The 12,416-nt window shown below is 44.5% G+C and overlaps 1 protein-coding gene and 1 long non-coding RNA gene across 2 annotated transcripts in view; one reads left to right on the plus strand and one right to left on the minus strand.

The window, feature by feature from the left end:
- Positions 1 to 9,419, minus strand: part of LOC109298439 — a 121,471-nt gene extending 112,052 nt beyond the window's left edge. Inside the window, exon 1 of the long non-coding RNA XR_002097609.1 lies at positions 7,766 to 9,419. This is a non-coding gene — a long non-coding RNA (uncharacterized LOC109298439). The remainder of the gene's footprint in view (positions 1 to 7,765) is intronic.
- On the plus strand, positions 254 to 1,545 carry ANKRD9 (ankyrin repeat domain 9). Its single transcript, XM_019518537.1, has one exon. The coding sequence runs from the start codon at positions 338 to 340 to the stop codon at positions 1,220 to 1,222; it is 885 nt and encodes a 294-aa protein (XP_019374082.1). The 5' UTR covers positions 254 to 337; the 3' UTR covers positions 1,223 to 1,545.
- Positions 9,420 to 12,416: the final 2,997 nt, after the last annotated feature.

Genomic DNA, 12,416 nt, shown 5'->3' on the forward strand with positions numbered 1-12,416 from the left:
AGCAGCAGCCGCCCCTGCCAGGTGGCCCCGGGTGCCCAAGCGGGCGGGTCCAGGGAGGGCAGGGGCTGCCTCCCCCTCCCACCGCGTGGCCCGGGGTTAGTGTCCAACGCTGCCAGCGGGAGCAGCCCGCCTCCGGCAGGGGAGAGGCCACCCACCCCGCTCCAGCCTTCCCCGGGGAGAGGAAGGAGAGCAGTGGCCTGGCCCGGCTGGCTGGGAGGGCGGTGGGGGGTGAGGGTCCGGCCCCCTCCTTCAGTTGCTTTTGTGTTTCCGGCAGGCTGGGCAAATGCGGGCTCCTGCCGAGGTGGCGAGACGGCCCCGCTGAGGACCTGGCTCCGCCATGCCCTGGACTGTCAAATGGCTGAATGGCTACAGCAGCCGCCAGGCCCAGTCCCAGAAGCAATGCAAGAAATCGTCCTTTGCCTTCTACCAGGCAGTGAGGGACCTGCTGCCAGTGTGGCTCCTGGAGGACATGAGGACAATGGAGGCCTTCCATTGGGAAGGTGGCAAGGTGAGCACCTACTCTCCATCCGAGGCCCTCCTCTATGCACTGGTGCATAACCACCAGCCCTATGCCCAGTACCTGCTGAACAAGTTTCCCCAGAGCGCTCTGGCCGTCCCCAGCCCCAGCTTCAGCTGCTGTCAGTCACTGGCTCCTCACCTGGCCATGGCAGTTCGTTATAACCGCATCCACATCCTGCTCGGGATCCTCAAAGCCATCAGAGACTTCCCAGAAAGCGACCGAATTGGCTACCTGGACTGCAGGGGATGCAGCCGTGTGGAGGGTGGTAAAACTGCCTTGCATGTGGCCTGTGAACTGGTGAGACCCGAGTGTTTAATCCTGTTGCTGGGACACGGTGCATCGCCTTGCTTACATGACAGCTCTGGGAACACCCCTTTGGACATCTTGCTCCAGCAGATTTCCCAGACTCCAGCAGTAAACCTGCGCACCAAGCTGCTCTCACTGGACTCCCTTTTCCTGTTCATGCCTCAGGAGCTCCAGTTTCCAATGAAACAACAATTGCTGGACAATCAGCAGCCCTGGCAAGACCTTTTGGGAGAGAACAGATATCAGTGGCTGGCAGGCTTATCCCCCCCCTCTCTGTTCATTAGTGCTATGCGCATCTTAATCAGGACCATATCACCCGAACAATTCCCAGAGGCACTGGAGGATCTGCCCTTGCCAAACTTCCTGAAGCCACTGGACTTGAAGCTGAAGAGTTAGGGGGGTGTCCAAGCAATTCCTGCTTGTGTAATGCAAACAGGCCATGGTATACTGAACGTGTAAAGAGCTGTTAATGCAGCGCAGGAGGGTGTTGGGCAAAACACTGGTTTTAATTAGAACATATTTTTAAAAGGATTATATCTGGCACTTTACATATATTTTATTTATAGTACGTTGTGGTGAGGTGTTTCCACACCACGTTTTATAAGAAGTATTATACAGCATGTATATCCTAGGATTTATGGGTGAATATATTTGTAAATAAGCCTAAATAAACCAGTGACAGATATGATCAAAATGGAAATACAGACATTTTAAATTTCTAAATGATCTATTTATTTGAGAGCTATAGACAGCAAGAGAACTACCCTTTCCTTGGGCTTTGCTTTTCATTTAAATGGGGTGCAGGTTGAACAAGACACTTTATTTTTGCAGCTGTCCTCTTAGGCAGTGGCAGGGATGTGATGCATATTTTCAAAGGTACAAGTGAGAACTTCTCATTCCTGTACAAAACTCAAACGGAATCATGGCGTTACTAAAATAATCCTCCTAAATAAGGCTGACAGGGAGATGCAGGTGAGCAAAAGCAGCGATATATTTGGAAATTGATCCGTTTCCTTTGTCTGCTGCTTTTGCTCTTCAGTGAGATCTGAGGAGGGTGGGCTAGGTGTTTTATCCTCCTTTTCAATGTGGAGGGAATAGAAGTAGAAGAAAAGATGTTCCCTCTAGCCAAGATTCAGGGAGAGGGAGGAAGGAGCTGACCTAACACAGCTTCATCCTTCCAAACCTTGTAGAAGCTCCTTTAGGTAATTGCCAAACACTTGAGGTGCTGTCATTTTAGGAGTGGCTAGGCAAAAATGGAGCAGAGCCTGAGGACAGAGAGTTCTCCTTGCTATCATCCTCCTGATAAACCAACAGGGATTTTCTTAGGTAAGCCAATGTCAGCTTTCTGACAAAACTGGAACCCACCTACCCACATGAGTCTCAAGCCCCAAGAACATGTCTTAGAAGCTCTGGACCTCCACCCTGTGAATCCCCCAAGATCCATGCAACATCCCCATGGATTCTACACACATCTTGGCTCCTTCTTTGTAGTGATCCTGTCTACTCTGCAAGGCCTGTTTTGCCAGTGATGCAAATCATTGCCATCTAGGCCCTGGTTTTCCACCTGGCTTTGTCTTCACTGTCAGAGGACAGCAGATGAGCTGTTGATTCTTGCTCTGACACCTAAGGGTGCCTATACACATGCCTGGATGTGTTCTAATTAGGACGTGCTCTAATTAGGACTCTCTAGAATCACTGCAGCATCATGTGTATAAGAACCCACGGGTTTAAAAATAGCCACTGGGGTACTTTAACCAAAGCTCATCAAATGAGCTTCAGTTAAAGCATCCTGCAGCCCTTTTTAAACGTGTGGGGCTTAATACACATGATGTTGTGGCGTTTTAATTAGAGTGACTCTCTGACGCGCCCCTGCCCCATCTCCAAGCATGCGTATAGGCAGCCTATAATTCTTGCCATGGAGTTGATTTCAGCTTCCTCGCTCCCTCCCAGGTCAGTGCTGAGTGCAAGGAAAAATCCATGCTTAATGCACGTCTCTTTGATCATTAACAAACTTTGGTACAGAAACTGAAAAGCACAGAGCAAGGGGATGTAATTTTTTCATGCTTCAGCTGAATAGATTCTGTGGAGTTCCCACAGTGCAGAATTTCATTTAAAAAACAATACAACTCCACCGCATGCATGATAAATATAGGATATTATAAAGGGCTGTTACATTTCAGAAGTCTTAGATGCAACAGAGAGAAAAATATCTATTCTTAGACTGAGGTCACTGAAAATGCCTTCCAGAAAACAAAACAAGAGGGTAATTGCTCAAGCTAATTAACAAAAAATATTCAGATCTCTTGCTGGAAAGGTTGGCTTTAAATAAACCAAACTGAAGACTTTGCTCTTCCTTAGTTCCCTCATTAATAATAGCATGTAGTCCCTGTAATAAAATCCAGTGAACTACCCAAAACCAATGCTATTGCCCCTACCAACAGCAAAAACATCTACACTACTGGACTCCTCCCCTGAATATTCATCTTTCCTACTGTTTTGGGAACAATGACATGCAAACATAATTAGACTAGAAGTTAAAGCATTTAGTTTTGAGCAGCACAGATCCTTTCGTCTTCTTTAATACACTGAAGAGTACCCACCTACTTAACTCTGGGCCAAAGGGCAAGACCACATGGGTGGGGACAACACCTAGTGCTTTGAAGCATTGTTCAGAAATAAAAAAATTAGGGAAAAAATAGCAATGTTTTTGGTGATGAGCTATGAGAAGAATTTGAGTAGTTTCTGATATCAACATATTTATGACACCCTCATCTTGGAGGTTTATTGAACATTCATGTGTTAAATAACCACGCTGTCACTTTCCAAAGCCATTACATACTGCCATGTTTTCATGAAACTTTTACTTGTTTCCCTCAGCTCACAGAGATCCATCAAAACCAGCCCTTTCCTCTGTGATTATTTTTAAAAATGTAAGCTGTTGGGGGAAAAAAATTATTATACCATCTTTCATGAAAAATACTAGCAGTGAAGGGTAAAGCATGGGACGCATTATGAGAAGATAAAAAAGAGGGGAAATAAGAAACCACTCTCTCAGTAAAACACAGATTCAGTAATTCATCAACATGAACAAGGACATGCTGTCCCGGGGGATGAGCTCTCACTGTCAGGAGGAGAGAACAGTGATTTAGACCATCCGCAGCTCCCATAATGATTCCAAATGAGTCAAGAGACCAAAAGATTTACCTGACCAGTCCTACATGGCTCTGTGCTGTATGAACAGGGACAAAGGACATGGCCTAGTTTCACTGACATTAATGGGGTTTTCTCTGATGGCCTGCCCAGGAGCTGTCTGGCTCCTGACCATAAATGGAAAAGGCATTCCTCTTGAAGCTGATCAGTATCGCAAAATTTCCCCAAATCCTAGCAGAACAGTTATTCAAGGGTGCCCTTTCCAGGCTGCATGAGAAATGTGGATAGCTAGAATCCGTATAAAATTTCCATTAGCATTAATGCAAAGGCTACCTTTGGATCTTTCTGTGAGAGTTGGACCTGAGCCTAAGCTGAAGCAAATGCAAGTGCGTAAGATATCCTTAGATGTAGGCCAGCAGAAGGAAATTATTCAAGATTCATTAGACTGTAGGCCGAGAGAGGCCGTTCTTGTATCTGTTCCCATAATCAGGCTGGAATCAAGTAGAGAAGCAGGAAAGCACGGACAGACTGAAGAAGCCTCTGTCTTCCTTGGTAGAACTGCTACAGAAACAGCATCTAGTATGCGTGTCTGCACTTCAGGAGAGATGTAGAAATACTACAGAGAGTTTAATTATTGAGAAGGGATTTGATTGCTACAAATAAGTACTTACGCATGGAAAAGATACCTGAGAGTAGAGGGGCTTTTTCAACTCTGACATGACAGAGGCTGAAGTTAGACAAATTCAGCCTTGTAATAAGACGATTTTCCTAGCTGTGAGTGTAACAAAACATTAGAGCAACTTACAGGGGAGAAGGTGAACTAACTATCACTTTTGTTAGAAAACTCCTATCGTGCAAATGTGTACAGAAGTTAAAAGGCAGTGCTGCCTCATTCTCTATGGATGAAACCTCTTGCAGGCTCTTGGATAATTAATTTTGGTATAAATAAAGACTCATCATTACATTGTTATTGGCATGAACTCAGGTTCATTGCTGCTGCATTCCTGTTTTTGTAGGAACAAAGTCAGGCCTAGAGCTCTGCCTCTTTGGCTCAATCTGCTTGAGGTCACTGACAGCTCACAGAACATGCAGGCAGTTAACAAGACTCCAGTGCCAAATGCAGAGAGGAAAACTGCACCCTGACTACAGGCACCACACACTGATTAGCTCTTATTTTATTCTTTAAACTGAGTGTTGTACTTGTAAAAATGCTGATTCTCAGCTCTGGAAACAGAAGTCCTTCATTTATTCACAGAATAGATACAGCCTAGGCAATGGCACCATGGGTTTTCCTCGCACTGACTTGCCACTCAACCTCAGCGGCATACTGGAGGGGGCCCTTTCTAGGGAGCTGAATGAATGGGAGTTTTATTTCCATGGATCCTCCAGTCTCATACCTTTCTGTTGAGGCTGCCATCAAAAATGCCAATTAGGGCCAGTTGCAGCTGCACTGTCAGGCTTAATAAAGCAAAAAGGGCAGTTGTGTCAAGTCTCTGTAGGACAAAGCTAGCGATGCTAGATTCTGAAAGACTGTTGCAAAGGCAGGGGAAGGCAACTGCAGAACCAAAGGCCTCTGGCATCAAGGGTTTAGGGAGGTATAGTCTGGATCTCTTGTACCATCTCTATAAGATGATTTCAAAAGCATGAAGAGTATCACACCAGAGAAATCAAGCTGTAGCCCAGCGGTTTCTAGCCTGTGGTACATATACCACCTGTGGTACGCAGACAACCTGTCAGTGATATGCATTAACAGATTTATTATAATTACTTTATATGACAGAAATGTGCTGGTGGTACTTAAGGCTGAACTGAAAAATTTGCTGGTGGTACTTAAGGTTGTATCATTTTAAATTGGTGGTGCTCAATCTGTCAGAGTTTGGGAACCGCTGCTGTAGCCAAGGCTGCTCAAAGGTGATCTGCTGTCAGGAAAAGCTGGGGGTATGTAACACATTCTTTCCAGGGCTCTCCAAGCAGTTGATGTTAAATTTGGATTAGCAAATCCAAAGTGAGCTACAAAAGATTGTTTATGGCCTTTAGATTTTGTTTCTTTGTGATTGGGTGGCACTGTGGCAGGGGGGGAGTGGTCTGGAATTATTTTTGTGGGTTTTCCCCTCTTTTTAAAACTTTTCCCCATGCCTTAAAAATGTCACTGACAACTCTGATTTTCCCTGGTGTTGCCAGAGGAGCTTTGGAGCACGTCTACTGTGATACTGTGTGTATTATGATTGCAGATGGCGCATTCCATTTTTTAGCACAGGGGGTTTTATCCAAAATGTTAAATTACTTGCTCAAGTGAAATAAATATTAACATAAAGTCAAGTTTTAAATGGTCTGCCTAAAAAGTCCTTTTCCCTCTCATCTATCTCAGATTTCCTTACTCTCTAGACTCACTGTACTATCAACATTTGGATTCTATTCTGAACTTGTCCATAAGCATCCTGTGTAGTTCTGGGCACAATGCTTAGCCAAACATTTACAGACTTGGGTACCTTGAATTTAGTGGAAGTTGTAGGTGTTCAGCACATCTGAAAATCAGTTAATTGACAAAGACATGGATTAGGGAGTCTAATATGAGTTTCCAAGGCTTGAACATGTAGTTCCATAGTGGATTTGTTGCAGACAGATAAGGGGGTCACAAGTTTTTTGCAGGAAGAGAGGAGGGGCAATTGCTAAACATGCTCTTCATTATGTGAAATGAGGTAGGCAGATGGGAGTTTGGTAAGGGAGGCAAAGGGATTGGACAGGTGGGAATCTTGGCCCATGGACACGGGATACAGGAAGAGATGAGGTCTTTGATATAAGCATAGGGAGAAGACAGGTTGTTTTGAAGTGAAGCTTGAACTTAATTAACTTAGCAATGAAAATGATGAGAACGCAGTGCAGAAACTCAGGGAACGGTATGACTAGAAATGGGTCTGAGCGACAATTGCAAATCCAAATTTGCTCCACATTACAGTCTGAGGTTTCCATTTGTAACAGACACGGCTACTGACACTAGCAGATTATTGCGTTGCATCACCTTTTCCTCAAAGCAACATGCCAGACCTAGATAAACCAGGCTCCCATTCCATGTGCTTCGCATTTAAACAGCATTTTAGGCTTCTGAAATGGTATGCAAGCTACTGTTCATGGCACTCCTGGAAACACTTTGTCCCCACTGAAGAAAGGAAACTGACAAAAAGCATCATCTTAAATCTGTTTTGCACAAGCTGGATACTGATTGCTTTCTAACAGCCTGTAGCCAAGAAAGATAACTCAGCCCTCCAGGCCTAAAGCAGGACCCCAGTTCAGTTCCCCCTCAAGTCAATGCTACCATGAAATGGAAGTGATAGAGAAATGTCAGGAACTGAAAGGACTCTCCGCTATAACCAGAGACTGACCTGCGCTGAAAAATCACATCAGAACATCCTATGGATTTTGAGAGAGTTCAAATCTCAGTCAGACCTTCATGTAATAGACCCTTCCTCCTCTGCTGCATGGAAATACAGCCTATGTCAACCCCTTCCCTTCATTAATATCTTGGCTTGTCTTACTAACATATACAAGTTTCGGAGACCAAATGTACGCGCTGTATACTGCTTGCTGTCATGCCAAAAGGGGTTAATTTGTTTCCTGTTCTTAGTTTTGGGGTTTTTTTAATTATGTCTTTTCTGATGTAATCAGGCTGCAGTAAACTGTGTTAATTACAATACGCTACATTCATCTTTAAAATCTAGCATCATTTTCATGAAATAAAGTCCAAGGTAACATTTTAGAAGAAAACCTAAAAGTAAGTATTTTAAAACTCACAGTTACAAAGAGAACGATGTCTGCTGAGGATTAGTGTCTTTGGTGCCTTTTCCTCAAAAACCATCTGTTATCAGTCTCCATCTGTGAGAAAAAAAGGGCTACAGTTGTAGGCTTAAAGATAAACCCCAGACTGGCAAGCCAGGGATACAGAATCCAAGCCTGCTTATTTCAGCTCTCTGTTAATAATGAACACAGAAAGTGTCAGAGCCAAATGATCTGACCAAAAGTCACACTCCTGATTTGTTGAACCCGAACACATATGAAAATGTCAGCCCCGGGATTTTCTTCTCTCATATGGAAGCTTTGCTTCCAGAGAAGCTGTGTACCATCATCTGGGAAGAGGTTGTTTCTTTGGATCTTGCAGAGAGAAAGGCAGACCAGCTGCTGTAGATGTACCCTGTGCCCTGGAGCACACCTGGGTTGTGTTTTCCTTAGTCTGTTTTCCTCCTCCACCGATCAGATCTGTGAAAGCTACAGAAGCAGCTTGCTCCATACAAGATGGAGCCCACTGCTGCATTTAAACAACAGTCCACAAGGTCAGAGAGCGGCACTATCAGGCTGTAAAGAAAGTCTCACCAACAGCTTCTGGCTCAAACAACAGGAGAGAGGCTGGGGCCTCAGACCTTGTGAGAAGGTAGTTAAAGGAAAATGAATTGGGAGCATCTAAGTGCTCTACTAGCAAGTGTAATTTCCAATAAATATAACAAAAAAAATGTGGTAGAAAGTCTCAGGAAGGAAGAATAAGATCCCATTGACACAGTTTTCCCACTGGCACTGAACTATCAATGTCACAGGGGGAAGGAGGCTGCTGTATGACCTTACCTGGTACATACTCAAAAGAACTAGCATATCAGGAAGAGCTTATGGCAAGGCAAAAATCAAGACTTCTTCCCTTAGGTGAACTGCTATTGAAACCAATGGGAATTTCTTTCTTTATTTAGAACCATACAACCTGACCCAGGATGCTTAAAAAACTTCCCCCTCCAGAAACCCGTCATCACACACGTTAAGCATTCCCATTTAGCCATGGAGGGAAGGATTGAGGCCAAATGGTCTGCTCAGAGCCCACCATCTTTCACACCCAAACAAGCTTTGATCACATTCTGGCTACTCCCCAAAAGGAAATGTCATAAGCTAAAACTTGGATCCCATATCAGCCCCAAGCTCTCATTGCTTTCAGCGAGACAAGGATGGGATCCATTATGGAGGCAAGACTGGCATAGATGCTAAACGCTGCCCATTACAGAAGCATGAACTGGTGCAGACCAACAATGCAAGCTGCAAAGATGGGGGTTATGTAAAGTCGCTTTCCCTTTACAGTGCCAGAACGTATTCATTGAATTTTCCATTTAAAACTTAGAATGGGGCCTCCTGCTTGTTAAGCAGGGCATCATCCCAAAGTAGGTAAAGGAGCAGGGGATCCCTGATCTCCCTGGCCTGACTGGTAGTTTTGGGGTGGTGTTTTAGGAGCTGGCTGTAAAACGTTTACTTCTCCCTCTATGTAATGTCCATTAGAGTTGCAATCACTGGGTATGCTTGAGCTAAAGCTCCACTCCCCAAGTTAAATTAGTGACAGGGAGCAAAAGAACATTTTATCCTCTGCGAACCATGTCTTCACCAAGCTCTGCCAGAACCTGGAGCCATTAGGCCTTCACCTGGGATGGTTGAGATAGGTTGTTGGGTTGTATAACGCTTACTTTTTTGGTGATACTTCATGTGGCAATATGGACAACAGAGATATAGCAGTTTAGGTTGGATGGCTTGTACTGTTTTGGGGTAAAAGTACCCAGAGAAACGGATGGATGCTTTATCATCGAAGCCCTTAGTGAAATCCATTCACATACTTGAAACAATGGTTCTAACTAGTTCTTTGTTGCAGCACGCTGGCCAGCCTCCAGATAATCCAGGCAATTGGTAAAATCAGGTGAGAACCACAGAAAATGCTATACTGGGTAAAGTAGTAGAGTCAATAATAGCTAAGCTATTAAGAGACCATTTGGGCACCTGGGAAGCAGAGGGATCAGAGTAGGTTCAGCAGTTCTGGCTCCATGTTTATCCACCATCATATGTTAAAAACCTGATTTAGCTTGGATACCCCACCCCCTCAACCTTCCCTTTTACTAGTGTTGGCAGGCAGACAGCAGTGTCCTGACTCTGCAGCAGAAATTCCAAGTCCAAGACATAACCTGAGGTTACGTGCCTTGTTCAAGGTGGGGGAATGGGGAGAAATTCATTTGCTGACTCACTCATGGGTTCAATAACTTTTAAATGTAAAGCAGATTTTTAAAAATGTAGTCAAATCACATAACATTTCTAATTAGTTAAATATACCCAATGAAAAGCTTCCTTACTGTGCAAACAGTAAGGCAGTGGAACAGATTGTCCAGAGAAGCTGGAGAATCTTTTGTTGGAGCTTTTTAAGATGAGGTTGAATAAGCACTGGACAGAGATGGTTTAGAGGGCTGCAGCAGATGCCCTGAGGTCCTTTCTAATGCAATGATTCTGTTATTCTGTATCATTGATAAAAACTCTTTTGAATACCTTGGCTGTATGGCTACAGCTCCATGGACTGGGTGGGCCATGTGACCTGCAGACCTCATTGAATCCACATCTCTGTATTTGTAAGTGCAAAACTGGTAGTTGTACAGGGCTCTGCTGAACATGTGACACATCCCTCTGTGCCCCATCTGCAAAGGATATGAATTGTTAGTCATCAGCTTCAAAACCTCCACTCTTTGACTTATGTTATACAGTATCTGGTTAGGCTCTTAGCTCTGGAAGTCTCTCTCTCCATCTTGGCCAACACACCTGGGATATTGAGGCAGTCATCATGGCACAGGCTAGTACCCAATTCATCTAGGTTCTTGCTCAGTACCAGCCAGACTATGAAGTAGTTGCTCTGACTCACTGTGTGTGTGCAAATAATGCATCTTATCATACCTGTCTGGGATCAGCAGGAACTTTGTGCACAGCTCATCCATTGCATGGACCTTTAATAATTGGGCCTTGCAACCAGACTGCACAGTAACAAAGCCAGAGTTGTGCTTCCCAACTGAAAAGGCCTTAGGTCTTACTACATTTACCCACCATGCCTTTGCATAGCTCCTGTTATCTTTTCACTTCCAGTGCATTACTACGGGAAATGGTGTCCCCTGGTCCCATTTATTTTTTTCCTTCTTGAAATGAAACTGTGAACTGAGAGTTCTCAGAACTGAGGGGGGAATGCAGCTAGCTGGAGCCAGCAGACGGGAAGATGTACAAGCTCTCCACAATCCTCTTCCCATTATTCAGCCCCAAATGGCAATGCTCTGTTTACTCCCCTACTGCGCCTTTCTAAAGAGGAAGCTCTGGGGTTACATTGTTTTTGGATGAGTCCCCGCTGTTACTCTGGATGCTGCCTTCGCTTATCTTTTCACAGTGTTTGCAGAGTGCACGATGGACAGAAGCAGCGCAGCAGCTGTAAGAAATCTTGAATTCTGAGCTGTAAGTATACTTGGAAGCCCTTTGTTCTGGAGTCAAAAGAATCCTTTCCTGCCTCCCACTTGGGATTTGATGCTTTAGAAACAGTTGCCCAGATACCAACAAAATCCTGTATAGCCTCCATGCTAACAAAAATAGCGTATTCAGATTGATTCAGCCCTACTCCTCTGGGCTGTGACCTCACCAGACCCCATTAGCTAAGCAGGGGTGAGCTGAATCTGTGCTGAGATGCAAGACTTCTAGGGATACTGATGCTGACGATTCAAACGGCAACCTTCTTGATGCGACACCATGCTACTGAAGCTATGAACTCTATAATCAGATGGGGACTCCGAGAGACCCTGGCCATTCCTGGTCATTAAAGATAGCACATCACTTTTCATAAGAAGAGACCTGTCATCTAACTTACAACATGTATGCAACACTCCTTGCTACTGACTGCTCTGTTTAACAGGAAAAACCAACTTTTGCTACTAAGTTGATGGGCTTTGGCTCAGCTGGGAGGAGTCCATTCCTCAGCTGAGTCCTGAATGCAAGTTCTACCGATAACCCACATTAAAGTCTCAGTGGGTTAGCTCCCATGTGCTGGCCAAGTTCCAGTCTGTGGAATGGTATTGTAGTTACATACCTGCCTGTGGCTGTAACTGGATAACACAGCTCTTCACTGGTTTCTTGTGCTGTGAGGCCCTTGTAATGACTCCAATATCCCTTGGCAGAGCCAGGTTATATTGTAGGGGAAGCACACTCTGGGCAAGTACTTAGAGACTGATGAAAATAGATGCAAGCTATGAATCATATAATTTTCTGCTTATGGCCCTGCCCCCCCCCCCATCATACCCATACCAGAGATCAAAACTAATTAACCTCATCTTAGGCTCTTTAAATTTTACCAACACACATGAAATAAAACTTGTGTTGAATGTGTTAATGTACAGCTTTCTTCTTGGTTTCATGCTTCCTTTGATATAGCAGTCAAATGGCAGAACTATACTTTTGCAGCTGACAAACCACAGATCAACTAATACTGCTTTCTCAAGTGCACTTTATCTACTGGGAAGGTTGGTGGGGCCTGATTCTCTGAGAATCCTAGGTCCTACAACTCCAGGTAACATCAGTGCATATCCCCAGATTTTCTACAATCCAGGAAGCAATCAACATGATATAAAGGGGC

Source organism: Gavialis gangeticus, unplaced genomic scaffold (assembly GCF_001723915.1).
Source record: "Gavialis gangeticus isolate Ggan-Ray unplaced genomic scaffold, GavGan_comp1, whole genome shotgun sequence".
Taxonomy (NCBI): Eukaryota; Metazoa; Chordata; order Crocodylia; family Gavialidae; genus Gavialis; species Gavialis gangeticus.